At 39.7% G+C, this 15178-nt stretch overlaps 2 protein-coding genes across 2 annotated transcripts; both read left to right on the top strand.

The window, feature by feature from the left end:
• Window positions 1-221: 221 nt before the first annotated feature.
• LOC141006314 (annexin A1-like) lies at window positions 222-6625 on the top strand. The gene is made up of 12 exons (XM_073478475.1): window positions 222-278; window positions 364-471; window positions 803-908; window positions 1142-1236; window positions 2067-2180; window positions 3010-3100; window positions 3357-3493; window positions 3955-4048; window positions 4535-4630; window positions 5595-5653; window positions 6251-6373; window positions 6493-6625. Exons 2-12 carry the CDS (start codon window positions 403-405, stop codon window positions 6547-6549), a joined length of 1041 nt encoding a protein of 346 aa, XP_073334576.1. The 5' UTR covers window positions 222-278; window positions 364-402; the 3' UTR covers window positions 6550-6625.
• A 1146-nt stretch (window positions 6626-7771) lies between these two features.
• On the top strand, window positions 7772-15149 carry slc30a5 (solute carrier family 30 member 5). Its single transcript, XM_073477802.1, has 16 exons — window positions 7772-8310; window positions 8856-8978; window positions 9130-9196; window positions 9478-9563; window positions 9663-9750; window positions 10647-10734; window positions 10866-10942; window positions 11066-11236; window positions 11328-11616; window positions 11984-12192; window positions 12525-12682; window positions 12780-12909; window positions 13111-13375; window positions 13466-13692; window positions 14544-14672; window positions 14870-15149. The coding sequence occupies exons 1-16, from the start codon at window positions 8240-8242 to the stop codon at window positions 15038-15040; spliced, it is 2349 nt and encodes a 782-aa protein (XP_073333903.1). The 5' UTR covers window positions 7772-8239; the 3' UTR covers window positions 15041-15149.
• Window positions 15150-15178: the final 29 nt, after the last annotated feature.

Below are 15178 nucleotides of genomic sequence, written 5' to 3'. Positions count from 1 at the left end.
GCTTTGTTGTTTGATTAAAGGGTGAAGCGGTTACAAATTTAGAAGTCTGTAAGAGTCACCCAACCTGTCAGAAGGGCCCGAACCTCCGACTGTCACCTCATAGGAATGTTGTCTTTGAGAGGTGACAGACGATTGGCTGATCCTCTGCAGGTGGGAACACACCTGCCTGCAAATCATCGGCACAGAGATGGGTGGGGACACTGCAGGGCGAGTTAAATACTGTGACTAACACCTGAGATCTGCACAGTTGGGTGTGGAGACGGTCTCCTTCAGCACAGGTGAGTTTGTTTTTATCAATGTTTAGATATGAAGAAGAAGAAGAAATGAAACGGTCTTAAAATTCTTTTTCCTTTTTCACTCTAGAGATTTAGTGTCTGGTTTTAATTTACCAACCAAGCAAACATGTCCTTCTTCAGAAAATTCTTCAAAAATGTCATCCATGACAGAGACCCTGAAGATGACACTGTCACAGTGAGTATCAGATCATCATGAAGAGAATACACCTGTCGGCTAATTGCAGTTTGATTAAACATAAAATGTTACTTCAGGTTTGTTATTTAAACTAAAATTTCACGAGCTGAATGACCTCAAACAAAGACCACTAACAGATAGTAGAAGTAAAGGAGAGACTTTTCCTCTGTGCTTAGGAGTATTTGGATTTCATATCATTTTATTATGTCGAAGTAAATCAATTTACTGACTGTGATAAAACTGGAATGAATCAAAAATCATCTTCAAAACTGAGGATGATCCATCGCCATGAATTGAGGTAATAAAACATCTGTTCTGGCTGTTGTTGTAGGTGAAGGGGAAGCCAAAACCCAAGTATTACGGAACAGTTGCACCATACCCCAACTTCAATGCCAGCAGTGATGCTTCAGTTCTTCAGACCGCCATTAATAGTAAAGGTGTGTGTGCTCACTTATGTTTAATCTTACAAATGACCTCATACTTGAATGGTTGGGCTTTATATTTAAGCAGATGGTGTACAATTTAAATAATTCTGCAAATTCTGCAAGCTGCTCCTTTGGTTTTTGTTTACTTTAGTATACTTCAAATCTTAGCTCGACCTTCTGTGACCTACAGACTGTTCTCTGATACTTTAAAGAAAGTAAGGTAAAGCACCTTGTCTCCCTCACAGATGTGGACGAAGATGTGATCATTGCCGTCCTGGTGAAGAGAAGCAACGAGCAGAGACAGAAGATCAAAGTAGTTTATGAAGCGTCTGCCGGTGAGGTGAGTAATTATTTTCTCATGAAGACAGAATCACGTCTGGTCAGGATAGCAACAAGATGAAAACGGGCCAAAACGGCCAAAAGGTAGGTCTATAATAGTCTTTGAAACATGTAACGTCCAGCAGACCCTCCCCTCACCTCATTATGTAAAGTGTTTTGAGCATTTACAGATTTGCAACTCAAATGAGGTCAAATGTCGTGACAGCAGCAAGTCATTCAGTCCAGGTCATCTGCAGGAGAATTAAAGCTGCTGTTGCAAATTCATTTTCCTAAATCCCACACACTGATCGTTGATACATGTTTCATTCATGAACAAAGTACATAAATTATAGTTTTTTGCTATTGTTTGTGTAACTAAAACCACTGGTTATAAAAGAAAAGTTATGATTTTCTGTTTTTACTTTCCCATGCTTTCTCTAAGTATCTTTAGTTAGCCAAACTAGATTCATCCCCAGGTTACAGCAAAGCAAACCTGGGGAGAAGTCTAGTGTGAAGTCATTTGTACCTTGCAAAGCTATGCTTTCACAATATTATTTGGCTTATTTCCACTTTCCACTGTACGTCACTACATGGTTGTGGTCCTGTTCCACTTGTTCTTAATCAGAAGGCCTGATGATGATGCTTTTGAAGCAACTGGCTCAAGCAAGTCTTGGGAAATGAAGGGAAATTTAATTTCTAATTATGTAATTACTACTTGTGTCCACAGGGACCACTGTTTAGCACAATACTATACAGTGTAGTCTTTCTTTAAAGCCGCTAGAATTTGAACATTCTCTACTTTAGTCTGTTTTCAAATGCCATGATACGATCATGCCTTCATGTGTGTTGCAGAGGCTGGATAAAGATCTGAAGTCGGCTCTCAGGTCAGATTTAGAGGATGTCTCTCTGGCTCTGATCATGTCTCCTGCTCACTTTGATGCCTACCTGCTCAGGAAGGCCACAAAGGTAAATATCTATCTGTATTTCCAAATGTCAATTGTGATGTTACTGTCCATTTCACAGTAGGGAATTTCTCTCTGGTTTCTTACATTGTTCTTAATCTACAAGTTTCTTGGTTTTTTTTTAATTGAGATTTTGGCTGCTGGCCTTCTTATTTACATAAGTAGAGAATGAGATAAGTAAAAGGTTGTGAACTCCCACACTCTGTCAATCAATACTTCAACGAGAATGGCGCTCACTCCACCAAGGCCCAACAATCCCTGTTTGTAAGCACTTGTAGGTACAAGGCACATTTTTTCAACAAGATCCAATCTTTTTTCCCTGAGAAATGAACAAAAATGTCTGTGGATACACACAAATGTTAATGGGATCTCTTTTTTCTTGGAAATCTGTTAGTAGTTTTTGTGTAATTCTGCTGACCAACCAAGCAACCAACCAAACAGACATGCAGACATGGGTGAAAACCTAAACTCCTTGGCAGCAATGTAGTTTTTAGGTGCCTAAGTCAAGGGCACCTTGACAGGAGGCTCTGGTCTCTTGCCTGAAGCCTGCCTTTTCTTTGGACTTACTTGTAATACATGACCATAGATGTAGAATAGACAAGCACATTGAGGCTATGCCTGTTGTATGAAATGTGCTTTATAAATACACTTGGTACAGTAAAATGGATAGATTTGAATATGTTAATGCAGATAATAGTTCAATCACTAATATTTGTAATGCTTGTATAACACTTAGATTGTAATGAGGTTTAAAGAACCCTATTAAACAAATGTTACCTTTTACATTGCTGTTTTAGATTTTTTCACTCTTAGCATGTCCTCTATCCCAACAGGGTCTGGGCACACATGAAGACATCCTGGTGGAGATTCTGGCAACACGATCAAACCAACAGATTGTAGAGATCAAGAAGGTCTTCAAAGAAGGTTTGACCTGCGTACAATCTGTTACTTGTTGGTATACAAGCTGAGCTCTGAGTTCCCGAAGGGTTTTTTGACATTTTATGTAACATCTCAGGTATTTGCCTGACACTCTTAGCTGTCTGCAACACACACCGCAGTAAACAACACTGAAATCCTAGACAATACAGCACTGTAATCACCCAGTTATGTGGACAATAAGCCCTTTAAACTACAGCTGTAACCACTGCAGTCTTACTTTGAAATGCTCTTTGTCCCTCAGAGTACGGAGAGGAGCTGGAGGACATTATTAAGGATGAAACCAGCGGTGACTTCACCACGGCCCTTCTGGCCCTGTTGAAAGCTAACAAAGCTGAGCACACTGAAGTCGACATGGACCGGGCCCGAAGGGACGCAGAGGTGAAATCAGGAAAATAAATATTTGAAGGATAATATTTTGTCTTAAAGTCAACAAAACTAAGTCACAATACATCCTGATGACGAAAATACATAGTTTCAAACAGCTGGGCACTGTAGTTTTTTAGCAATCCTTACTCAAACAGGAGTAAATAGTGTATTTATTGGGGAACTATTTACAGCAGTGGATTAATACACATTTGGTGTTCTAGTGAGTATCTACAACAGAATGATGGTGTGTGGCCGATTGATATTTTTATTATATTTTCTAATAATCTTATGGGCAGCAATGGCGCTCTCTGGCACAGAGGAATAAATTATTTCAAGCTTGGCTACACACATAATACTTGTAGGATAAATTGTTGTCAATAAGAAAAATATAGAATATCACTTATCCTTTAATTTAAAAGGTTGAAGAGAACAATAATAACTGAGGATGGCATGTTACTGTTGTGTCCCTGTAGACTCTGTTTGAGGCAGGTGAGAACACCAGCGGAGTCAATGTTTCGGCCTTCATCGACATCCTGACCACGCGCAGCGGGCCGCAGCTCTCTAAGAGTGAGTGCTTGAAATGTGTGAATGCTTCAGCTGTAAGGTTTGACTCATAAGAGGCTGAATCAGCCAAAACCTTCACTTCAAAGTGAACACAAAAACCTGGACAAACAGGTGGAACCACAGTCTTGCAGGTAACAGGTGGAACACACCCTGCGGTGTAGGAACAATACAGAGTGAAGTCAGCCTGAATTTTAAAATAATTCTAAGGAGTCCATGGTTTTCTCATTATAAGGTAATAAAAAACAGTTGTAGCCTGGATGAGGCATTACATTTCTGTCTTTCTGCCTGTCTTTCTATGTACAGTAACAGCCATCTTTATGCACAGCTGTTGTTATTCATATTTTTTTTAGATCATTTCACTGATTATTTGGTCACTAAGCAATTATCTCCTACTTTGACTACAATAGCATTGTTTGAGATATCTGCTTTCTGTCTGACACGGGGCACATTTAACCATAAATACCTGTCATTTGTCTGTTTACCTGATAGCATTCCAGCAATATGCGTGCGTCAGTGACATCACACTACCCAAAGCCCTGGACCTGGAGCTGAAGGGAGACATTGAAGACTGTCTCACTGACCTTGGTGAGGAGAATTTCATTATTTACAGGTCGTGAAGAACAGATTTAAAGACTCTGAACACCCTTTTCTCATTTGGCTTCTCACTATGAGAGGGTTATCATGAACACAACATGTTTTGACAGAGTTAGAAGAGCTCGGGTTATTTCACATGACAGATTTGTGTATTTGGGTTTTTTTATGTGCTATTCTTACTGATTTGCAGTGACGGGCACGTCATCACGCATCTTTGCACACCAATCAGGATTTGACAGCATATACAGTAAATAACAGTTGTGGGTGGTTGCCTAGTTTGCCAGGCCTCTGTCAATCAAATCTGATTAAACCACATCCTCATAGTCCCGTAGTGTTGTTTATATATAATAACCAAAGATGTTAGACCCAAACTTGTTGCACATCTAGTAATAAATATGTTTCAAGGTCCAGTGAGTAGGATTTAGCAGTGAGGTTGCAGATTGCAACCAACTGAATACCCCTCCAATCACCCTCTCCCTCTGAGTGTGTGGGAGAACCTAGGCCCTCCCTAAAGCCTTCTTTAGGGTCTACTTCCTGCCATGTTTCTACTGTAGAAATGTGGTATCCAGGCAGGAAGAAGGGTGTCCATAGAGTAACAGAATAAACACAGGGAGTGCAAAAAAAAAAACTCAAATGCACAAATCAATTATTTCCAGCTGAACAAGCGCAAGTGAAGAGGAATGCATGAAACAACGATTTTGAACACTAGGTAGACCGAAACCCAGTGATACTGTCTGCACATTTAATCTCCAACATGTGGCACAAGGTCATTAGGACCTCACACACAATGAGATCAGGCACCGTCTAAAACCTTGTATGGACTACTTTACCCCCAAGATAAAACTTCACAAGATGAACTATAGCAAACAAAGACACACTGTTAGCTGTCACACACAGCAACATCTGGACGGTGCATATTTTCACTGATGATGTTTTTGTGTCTCTTGATGTTCAGTGAAATGTGCTTGGAACACGCCGGCCTTCTTCGCTGAGAAGCTTCATCTGGCTATGAATGTGTGTATCAATCTCTCCCACCAGTTTTTTAGTGGTTTTAGAGTGTGTGTGTGTGTGTGTGTGTGTGTGTGTGTGTGTGTGTGTGTGTGTGTGTGTGTGTGTGTAAATTCTCTGCTCAGGAAAATTTTCATTTTCTGTTTTGCAGATATGACTTTACCAAAACATAATCTTTACCTACAACAGCTGTTTTGACTGCTGCTAATCTTGATGGAAAATGTATCATGGATGTCTTAATAGATTTTATACCTTTCTCTCCAATGCTGGCTTGGTAATTTGGTTGAAATAGTACAAATCTGAATGTGAATTCACATTCAAATAATGTGTAAAAACTGACTTTGCTAATCACAAGTTTGCTAAATGGATAGTAAATGAATCCCTGTTTTGCAGCTGACTCACAAATATTAAATTTTGAACCTCTGGCCACCATAAACATTGTCAGCCTCTGGAATGCACTGTTTAACTGTAGTTATTGGTTATGCAACCATCCATATGCAGATGTAGACTGTAGCGACGGTATAACTTTCATACAAATACTGAAGCAGAAGAATTTAATTAAACACAGCGTGTAGTGATCGAGCCTCTGCTCCGTTCTCACAGCGCTACGGCACCTGTGAGGACACACTGATCAGGGTGATGGTGAGCCGCTCTGAGGTCGACCTGAAGAGGATCTTGGAGGAATACAGGGCCATGTATGATGTCAGCCTACAGGAAGACATACTGGTAAACTGAAATACCAATGAAGTGTTAAAACTTTTACTTTCACACATTCAGTACAGAAACAAATGACAGTATAGTATCAGAGTATTTCAGCTGACCACATCTTTGTCTCGGTTTCACAGAAAGAAACTAAGGGACATTATCGGGATATCCTGCTTGGACTGTGTGGACCACACTGAAATTCAGTTGGAACAACTTAAATGGAAATCGAGGCAAGCCTGTCCACCAGATGCAACTGAAATATCACATTATTATTATGACTAACGTGACTAATGTGTCCAACAATAACAACCAGAGTATAACCACATTCTGACAAGAATATGTTGCTTGTGTAATATAAGATTGTTCATATCATATTCACAGTATTTTTCCTTTTTTGACATAAATCGAAATCAAAAGTTTAATCTAAAAGATGCAGAAGACATAAAAGATGCTGAAAAATAAAAAAGTAAGATATATATGAATATTTTTCATGAATGCTAATGATGTGATATAAGTTCATAAAATGTTAGTGTGTTCCAGTTTCTCTACTTTGTCTTCATTCAAATCTATATGTCCATTTCAACAAACATGAGATCGGTGATGAGGTCGCCTCATTGATTGCAAATACAGGAAAACAAGTGATTTAAAAAAAAACCTCCTGTGAGACTACGTGAGAAATAAAAACATATACAGCTTCCCTCTGTTGTTTGATGTTTCTCCACCTGCTTTCATGTTTTTTTGTTTGTTTTTTTACAATGATTTTCTTTCTGTCCACAAAATGATATAAAGACGATGGGAGAGGAGGAAAGTGAAGCAGGAGAGAAAAAGAAATAGAAAAAAACCCTCATACAAGCAGGACAGCAGGAAATTGATTTAACTTGAAATAAATAGAATAGAGTATTCGACAATGAACCTCTGTCCAGTCTGGACTAAGTAAATAAAATACGTTGAAGTTCAAATGTTGACTCTGTAAGTCAGAATTATATAATATTAAGTCAAGCAAATGTAGATTTTAAAAATAAAGATTATTAAAAAAAATAAAATTATAGCCTCCTTGAAACGAAATTTCAAGATATATATCATATATGTATGTATAAAACATAAATTGGCTTCCATCCATAGGACACCTTCACCAAGAGTAAAATATGGACAGATAACGAACCAAATAACATGGTTCTTCATGATTATACAAATTACATTGAGTAATGGAAGATGGTCAAACGATATTCAGTAATTGAAATGTAAAATTTTACACACAAATCCATGAGAATATATTTTACATGTAGCTACCTGCAGTAGAAAGTAACTTATGTCTGGTCTGGCATAGACATATATGTGGTCTGGTATCTCCACACCATCATCTTCGTCATCATCAGAGAACTTCCACTGCGCATGAGCAACGCTGACGAATACACGCACGTGACGTGGAATGTTTACCGTGTCCGGAAGTGCTCTGTCTCTTCAGCCAGCTTGGATGTTTTATTCTTTAACTCCGGACTCCAGCTGTTATTGTGGTCAACTCTACCTTTAAATCGTTTACTATCTTGCTCCGACGAAGCGACCTCATGTGTTCGCTTGACGTACACCGTACACTGAGGAGGTGTCGCAGCTACAAACTTTAGATAAAATCTAACTGGCATGCCAGATGCTAGCTAGCTAGCTAGTTAAGAGGCTAAGCAGGCTTCCAGCTGAATGTAGGTTTAAGCCTGTGCACAGTTTATTTAAACAGGTTTAGTTAAGTTAAAACGATAGAATGAGCCTGGTCATGTCCTTCACCGGTAAATGGGCTGCGGTTTAACTTCACCACTCAGGTAACAGTGATGTTTAGGATATTGGGGACGTAAATACTGCGACTGGAGTTAAACCGGTGGATTTTGAGTGCCTGAAATGGAAGACAAATACAGCAGCAACGTTCTCTCAGGGGGGAAACTGGGCATGGTGGAAGTGCCCAATTCTAGGTATGTGTCTGTTTCAAGCTCTTCTTAAACTCATCCGACTGGTGTCAGTTATTGCTTGTATATTCTTGCCATTATGTCAAATCACTGTGGCTGTAGTCCATGATAAAGTGTGTTAATCTGACCTCACAACTGCAACTGAAACTCGATTAGGGCTTCATCAATGATTCATCTCAATACACAGTGTACTGCTGTTTAGTCTATAAATGACTTAATGCCATCATGGTTATCTCAGTGGCTAAGGTGACATCAATTATGTGTTTCTTGTGTCTGACCTCCAAGTATATTAAGTTTACAAAATACAAAAGAGAATGTTTTAAACGAATGAATGTGTGTTTTTGTATGATAGATAATTTTAATAATCAGTGAATTATCAAATTTGTCAGTGATTGATTTCCTGTTGTTTAATCAATTCATTGGCAAATTCTTTTAAGCAAGTATTTGGTGCAAATTCTCTATTTGAGTCATAAATCTTTAAATAGGACAGTTATTTTTTTTCTGTATCACCCACCACAACTAATACATGTTCTGTGTCCTTTTCTTCTCAGGTTAACCAGATACATAGTTTTACTGGTTGTCACAAAGGTCCTCAAGGCTCTTGGGATCTTTGAATCTTACGATATCCTAAAAGTTGTTCACATTGTCCAGTTCATCTTTATACTAAAATTAGGGTAAGTAGTACTCCTTTGCCTGTTACTTGCCCAGGTTTCATTTATTCCATTTGTTTGAACTTGTTCTTGGTGTTATGTGTTATTATTGCTTTGTATTTTGGGATATATGCATGGTGACAAGATGCTGACGGTGATCCTTCTCCTTCCTCAGGAGTGCTGTTATTCTGCTTTTCTTTCAAAAGCCTTTCTCCTCTGGGAAAGTCATCTCAAAAAGACAGGTTTGTTGGAAATCATTACAGAAAAATATGTTTTTTTCCCCGTGTTTTTCTTTGTGGTTCATAACTTCAGCTACCATCTCTCTTTCATTTGACATAACAGTAGTGGGCTCGTACTGTAAATGTTTGTTAAATCTTTTACCCGCCTGTAAATGCTGTTGCATTTTCTTGAGCTTTAAAGAAGTAAAATGTAACTCTTTCATGAATGACATTGGTATAAAGCTTGAGTGTCAACCTGCCATAATAATGTATCTGTTTTCTTTTTAAATCTGCTTTCTTTGTAGTGGATAAAGTTATTAAAGCATGCTGTGTTCAGCTGTGTCATCTCCCTCCTGGGCTTCTTTGGCCTGACTCTTTGTGGACCTCTAAGGTAAAATGTCCCCAACCTGTGTGTGTTCATGTCTTGTGTGCTCATGTACACTCTGTTGCGTTTAGGGTGTGATTTAAATCTGACTTTTTTCTTTCACAGGACGTTGTTGCTTTTTGAGCACAGCGATGTGGTGGTCATTGCTCTCCTCGGTGTCCTGTTTACAAGTTCTGGAGGGGGGCCATCAAAGGTAAGAGTCCACAAATTCACACAACTGGTCTGGAACCAGAAACTTGTATTTATATAATTTACACTTCATCATCTATTGATGTATTATATTGTCAGCACTTACACCCTCAGACTGTTTTTATGTAGATGACCACTCACTTTCCTCAGCCATTTTTAAAGGATAATTCCAGTTTCCACCAGTATATGTCTTCTTTTTATGCATTAATTAAAATATTAAACTCACTATATGGCCAAGTGTAATATTCACATCCCAGTTTTTTTTCATAAAGGTAAAATGTTTGTCAGAACAGCATTATAATGAAGTACTGTAGTGCTGTTGATATGTCCTGGCCCACAAATCTTGTTCTCCAGATGTAAGAAAACATGTTTTCAGTCTCACAGCATCATGATAGATGTGATTTGATTGTGGTGTTTCAGTGAAAATGAAAACTGTGATGGAAAAATTATTATTCCAACTAGTCATGAATCACATTGCAATCACAGTATCTTTCAAAAATAGTCATAACATTGTACTCATCTTGCACTCAGATCTCAATAACTCTTGTGAGTACAAAATTATCATAGTTGGTAGTAATTATGGCCACAACCCTGAAAAAAAAGACCTATAATTCATCGTCAAGTAGAATAGAATTTATATTTTCAGCGAGCATTTAGTTGCTGTTTGATTAACTTGGACGCTAAGAGTCCTAATAATGTAAGGAAAGTAACTGAAACATTTAAAGTAATTATAACAAGAAAGAGAAAGTGACACTGCTTTATCTGCTGCATCTTTGCCCATGTGTTATTTTTGACCCTGCTTGAAATGAAATGAGTGTGTACACTGCCTCAGATTATAATATCACTGTGGTAGAAGTATGTAATTAAAATGTCTGTTGGTTTGTTTGTGACTTTGTGCAGACCAGAGGCGCTGCTTTATTCATCATCGCTGTGATCTGCCTCCTCCTCTTTGACAACGATGATCTCATGGCAAAGATGGCGGAGCACCGTATCCTTTCCTTCTTACGAAGGACAGCAGTTTCAGCTGTTTTCACAATTACTGACCTGATCTGCTTGTTGTTTTGCATCATCATGTTTCTCTGTTTGTACTGAATTTGCCTCAACTCGACTTCTTACCAGCTGAGGGACATCATGACAGTGCACTCACTCATTTCCTCTACACTGCCATTGCATTTTTAGGAGTTGCAGACCACAAAGTAAGCAAAGCCTGTGTCGCACATTAAATTTTAGGCTTAGTGCTGCTTACATAAGCAAAGTAAAGTATTGGTTTTGCCTTCTAAATGAATTTCCTCTCTCTTTCTGCCTGTTCTTCCCATCAGGGCGGCGTTGTGATGCTGGTGGTCTCCCTCTGCCTGAAGGTGGGCTTCCACACGGCCTCCAGGAAACTATCAGTGGAAATTGGTGGTGCAAAACGCCTTTATGCCCTTGACAACCTGGTTTCTGCTATGGTGCTGCTGCCCTGGGTCATAGTGCTCTCAGCAACCACAGAAGTAAGGATTGCAGAATTGCAAGATTGCAAAACCTAAGACATCCACGTCATGTCACTAAGATGACTGTTTTTTCACCCTGTCTGAACACCAGAGTAAAGTAGATTCATGGTCGTCCCTCATTCTGCCTTTCGGGATGATCATCTTCTCCGTGATGATCCTGGAGTTTTATGTCGACGCCATCTGCAGCGCGAAGATGGAGACACCAAGGTGTGCCCGCTACGGCGCCATCGCCCTCTTCCTCAGTGCCTTGTTGCTGGCCAACTTCTGGACTCATCCGCTGACCGACCAGCTGCGCTCCATGAGCAAACCACCCCAGCAGGTCAGCACGGAGCATGTGCTGTCTGGGGGAGTGATAGTCAGCGCTGTCTTCTTCATCATGTGTAAGTAGGAGCTGTGGGAGTCAGCGGGAAGAGTTTTATAATGATTCCATGGACATCATTTAACACCTCAGATAATCACACTTATTGGAATCAAAAAAGTACTGTGCAGTCATTTTCATTTTTTTGGCATAGGAAAAGCATTTATTATATTATATTTTAGTTTTTTTAACTCTTTAGTTTCACTGAAAAGCTTAAACAAGTTCCTGGTATTTTTTCTTAAGTCAAATGTGTATCTACTTATTACTCTTAACTTTTGTAGCATTTTAATTTTAAGTAAAAATGAGATAGTAGACAAGAAGATATATTATCGAGCTTGATTTCTCCTCATGTTCCCTCCTCCCTCCTCTCTCTCTCTCACTCTCTGCAGCCTCCAGTATTCTCTCGTCTCCATCGAAGAAAGGTCAGCAGGGCACCTTGGTGGGTTACTCACCTGAAGGGACCCCTCTGTACAACTTCATGGGTGACGCCCTGCAGCACACGTCACAGTCCCTCCCACGGTTCATCAAAGATTCCCTCAAACAGATCCTGGAGGAATACGACTCCAGACAGATCTTCTACTTCCTGTGTCTCAACCTGGTACGTACAGTGTCAAGAGAAAAGTTACCACTGCACGTCACATGAAGGATCATGGATAAAACTGTGGCAGCACTGCAAAAATAGTCGTTTGCCAGATAAATTTACAGATGAAAGTTCTTGATTTCAAATTAAGAGCTTTGTGAATTAAATACAAAAATAACAGAAAGCACAGCATATATTATTAGAGGTATGATAACAGGTACAGGCAGCTTTGAGACATATGGACATGGAAATAATTATGACTCAGACTTTTCCTCTTGAGAGAGGTGTGTAGAGTTGAATTTGTTTGTTATTGTGAGTTGATGTACAGCTTGTTACTCTGCTTTTTTCAGGCTTTCACCTTTGTGGAGCTGTTTTACGGTGTTTGGACCAACAGTCTGGGACTGATCTCAGACGGTTTCCACATGCTGTTTGACTGCTCAGCTTTAGTCCTTGGCTTGTTCGCTGCCCTCATGACCCGCTGGAAAGCTACCAGGATCTTCTCCTATGGGTAAACTCTATGTTAAAGAACAGGCTTTGCTATTGGTAAACTTTTGAGCCTTGGACATTCAGCTAGATGTTTGGAAACTGACTCTTGGTTTTTGTAGGTATGGTCGTGTTGAAATCCTTTCTGGATTCATAAATGGCCTGTTCCTGATGGTCATCGCTTTCTTTGTCTTTATGGAGTCAGTCACCCGCTTGTTGGATCCTCCTAATATTAACACAGACATGCTGACTGTGAGTAAACTGCATCTACCCCTTGATGTAAAGGCTTGTGACTGAATGTCGAACCTGTTGATTTACTTTAGTAACATTTATCTGGTGTTTCCTGATCCTGTGTTTGCCTTTGTCATTTAATATTAAGTATGCTAAAAGTCTTCGAAGTCTTTTTGGTTTACACTTGGTCTGAACTCTGCGTGCTGTTTCTGTCTCCTGCAGCCGGTGTCTGTCGGAGGTTTACTGGTCAACCTGGTGGGAATCTGCGCTTTCAGTCACGCTCACTCCCACGGCGGTAAAAGCTGCTCGTCCCATGACCATGGTCACTCACACCACGGCCACTCCCACAGCGAGCACAGCCACGGAGGTCATGGAGGTCATGGAGGTCACGGCCACTCTCATGGTGGACATGGACATGGGCATGGGCATGGCGGACACGGGCACTCCCATGGCTCCAGCGGTGGAGGCATGAACGCTAACATGAGAGGTGTGTGTTAATGATGATACACTAAAAAAAGAACTTTGTGAAAAGGAGGTTGTAGCCAGATAAAATCCTCATGGTTTTTTTTTCTTCCAGGTGTTTACCTCCATGTCCTGGCTGACACATTGGGCAGCGTTGGTGTGATCATCTCCACCATCCTCATCCGTCAGTTCGGCTGGTTGATTGCAGACCCCATTTGCTCGCTCTTCATCGCCACGCTCATTTTTCTCAGCGTCATCCCTTTGCTGAAGGACGCCTGTGAGGTTCTTCTGCTGCGAACTCCCCCAGAAAATGAGAAGGAACTGAACAGCGCGCTGGAAAAGGTGAGTCGCACATGATGAGGACAAAGTTACTGCAAATTTTCTTGTTTTGAGTTCTGTTTGTTTGAGGCAGGGTATCTTCAGATGTCACCGATGAATTAAATTTGGTAGAAAACATCAAAAAGGAAACAGTGGCACTGCAACATTTGCATTAGAAAAAGTTATATTGGCACAACCAAGGCTGAAAAAAAGATCCACTGAAAAATAAAAGACTGATATTTGTTTATATTTGATGTATTTTCCTATGACAAACTTCTCCTTTTTTTAAAAAATATTTTCTGGTATTTATGCTTGAACAAGCGCTAACCTGAGCTAATGTCAGCTTTCTTAGCTAATGTACTGGAAAAAGTTTGTTGGATAGAAGCTATCAAGTGTTTCAATGTCGGTGTTTCCTTTTTTTCACTTCAGGTTTTGTTTTCAATGACAAATTTCAATGTCACGTTTCTAGTTACATAGCATTTTCACTATTTTCTGTTCTGTGCAGTGGTTCAGTATACGTATAAGAAGATTCTTAACTTTCCACTTAGTTGAACAAAGAAAAATCTGGCACCTTTCCCATGATTATCTGTCACTAAGTATTTAAATGATTTGAATCCTAATTGAAGAAAAAAAATTTGTACTGTTCAGAGATTTTATTATGACTTGTATATGCCGTATATTCTGTACATTTCCTGTTTCCTTGAAATAAATGACAGTGCGTTCAAATGGAGTTAATCAGATCAGTCCCATCAACCAAAGGTTTACTAATTCAAGGAAGATCTCGGGCTCTTATAGTTTGCTACGGCAACAGTAAAAATGTTATTTCTCCATCAGCAGATGTTTAAAAAATACTTTTCCTGTTGTTAAATTTTCAGATCGAGAAGATTGAAGGAGTTTTGTCGTACAGAGACCCTCATTTCTGGAGACATTCGGCCAACATGATCGCTGGGACCATCCATCTCCAGATCATGTCAGATGTGGTGGAGCAGAGGATCATACAGCAGGTAGAATGAGTCAGACTGAAGTTTCATTGCAGACTCTGAAGGATTGACTTAATCATACCACCTGACAACACTAATCCATGATCTGTTTCTTCATTCATTGACTTTTCTTTTTTAAATTTCCGTAGCTTAATGTAATTTTCAGTTAGTGTAATCGACAGCTCTGACTAGTCTGTGACTGTTGTTTCCCTGATTCATAGGTGACAGCAATTTTGAAAGACGCGGGGGTGAATAATCTGTCGGTGCAGGTGGAGAAGGAGGCGTACTTCCAGCACATGTCTGGCCTCAGCACCGGGTTTCAGGAAGTTCTGGCAATGACGCAGCAGATGGAGACCATGAAATACCTGAAAGACGGGACGTGTATTATGTAAGGACCATCTGTGGGACCAAACAGAACTTTACAAACTCAGACTCTTTTTCATTGAAATGTACAGTATATGTATGTATGTGGTTACAATAAATCTGAATATATTGGTTTTATCTTTGCGTCAACTACATTTTTTTTTCCT

The sequence above is a fragment of the Pagrus major genome, chromosome 12, assembly GCF_040436345.1.
Source record: "Pagrus major chromosome 12, Pma_NU_1.0".
Lineage (NCBI taxonomy): Eukaryota > Metazoa > Chordata > Actinopteri > Spariformes > Sparidae > Pagrus > Pagrus major.
The sequence above is the reverse complement of the archived record's forward strand: the minus strand, read 5'-3'. Positions and strand labels throughout refer to the sequence as shown.

Coding starts and splice junctions, on each gene's coding strand:
- LOC141006314 (XM_073478475.1), top strand. CDS start 403: ATGTCCTTCTTCAGAAAATTCTTCAAAAATGTCATCCATGACAGAGAC. Junction 909..1,141: donor GACCGCCATTAATAGTAAAG/GTGTGTGTGCTC, acceptor TCTCCCTCACAG/ATGTGGACGAAGATGTGATC. Junction 4,631..5,594: donor AGACTGTCTCACTGACCTTG/GTGAGGAGAATT, acceptor CTTGATGTTCAG/TGAAATGTGCTTGGAACACG.
- slc30a5 (XM_073477802.1), top strand. CDS start 8,240: ATGGAAGACAAATACAGCAGCAACGTTCTCTCAGGGGGGAAACTGGGC. Junction 9,564..9,662: donor ACTCTTTGTGGACCTCTAAG/GTAAAATGTCCC, acceptor TTTCTTTCACAG/GACGTTGTTGCTTTTTGAGC. Junction 9,751..10,646: donor CTGGAGGGGGGCCATCAAAG/GTAAGAGTCCAC, acceptor GACTTTGTGCAG/ACCAGAGGCGCTGCTTTATT.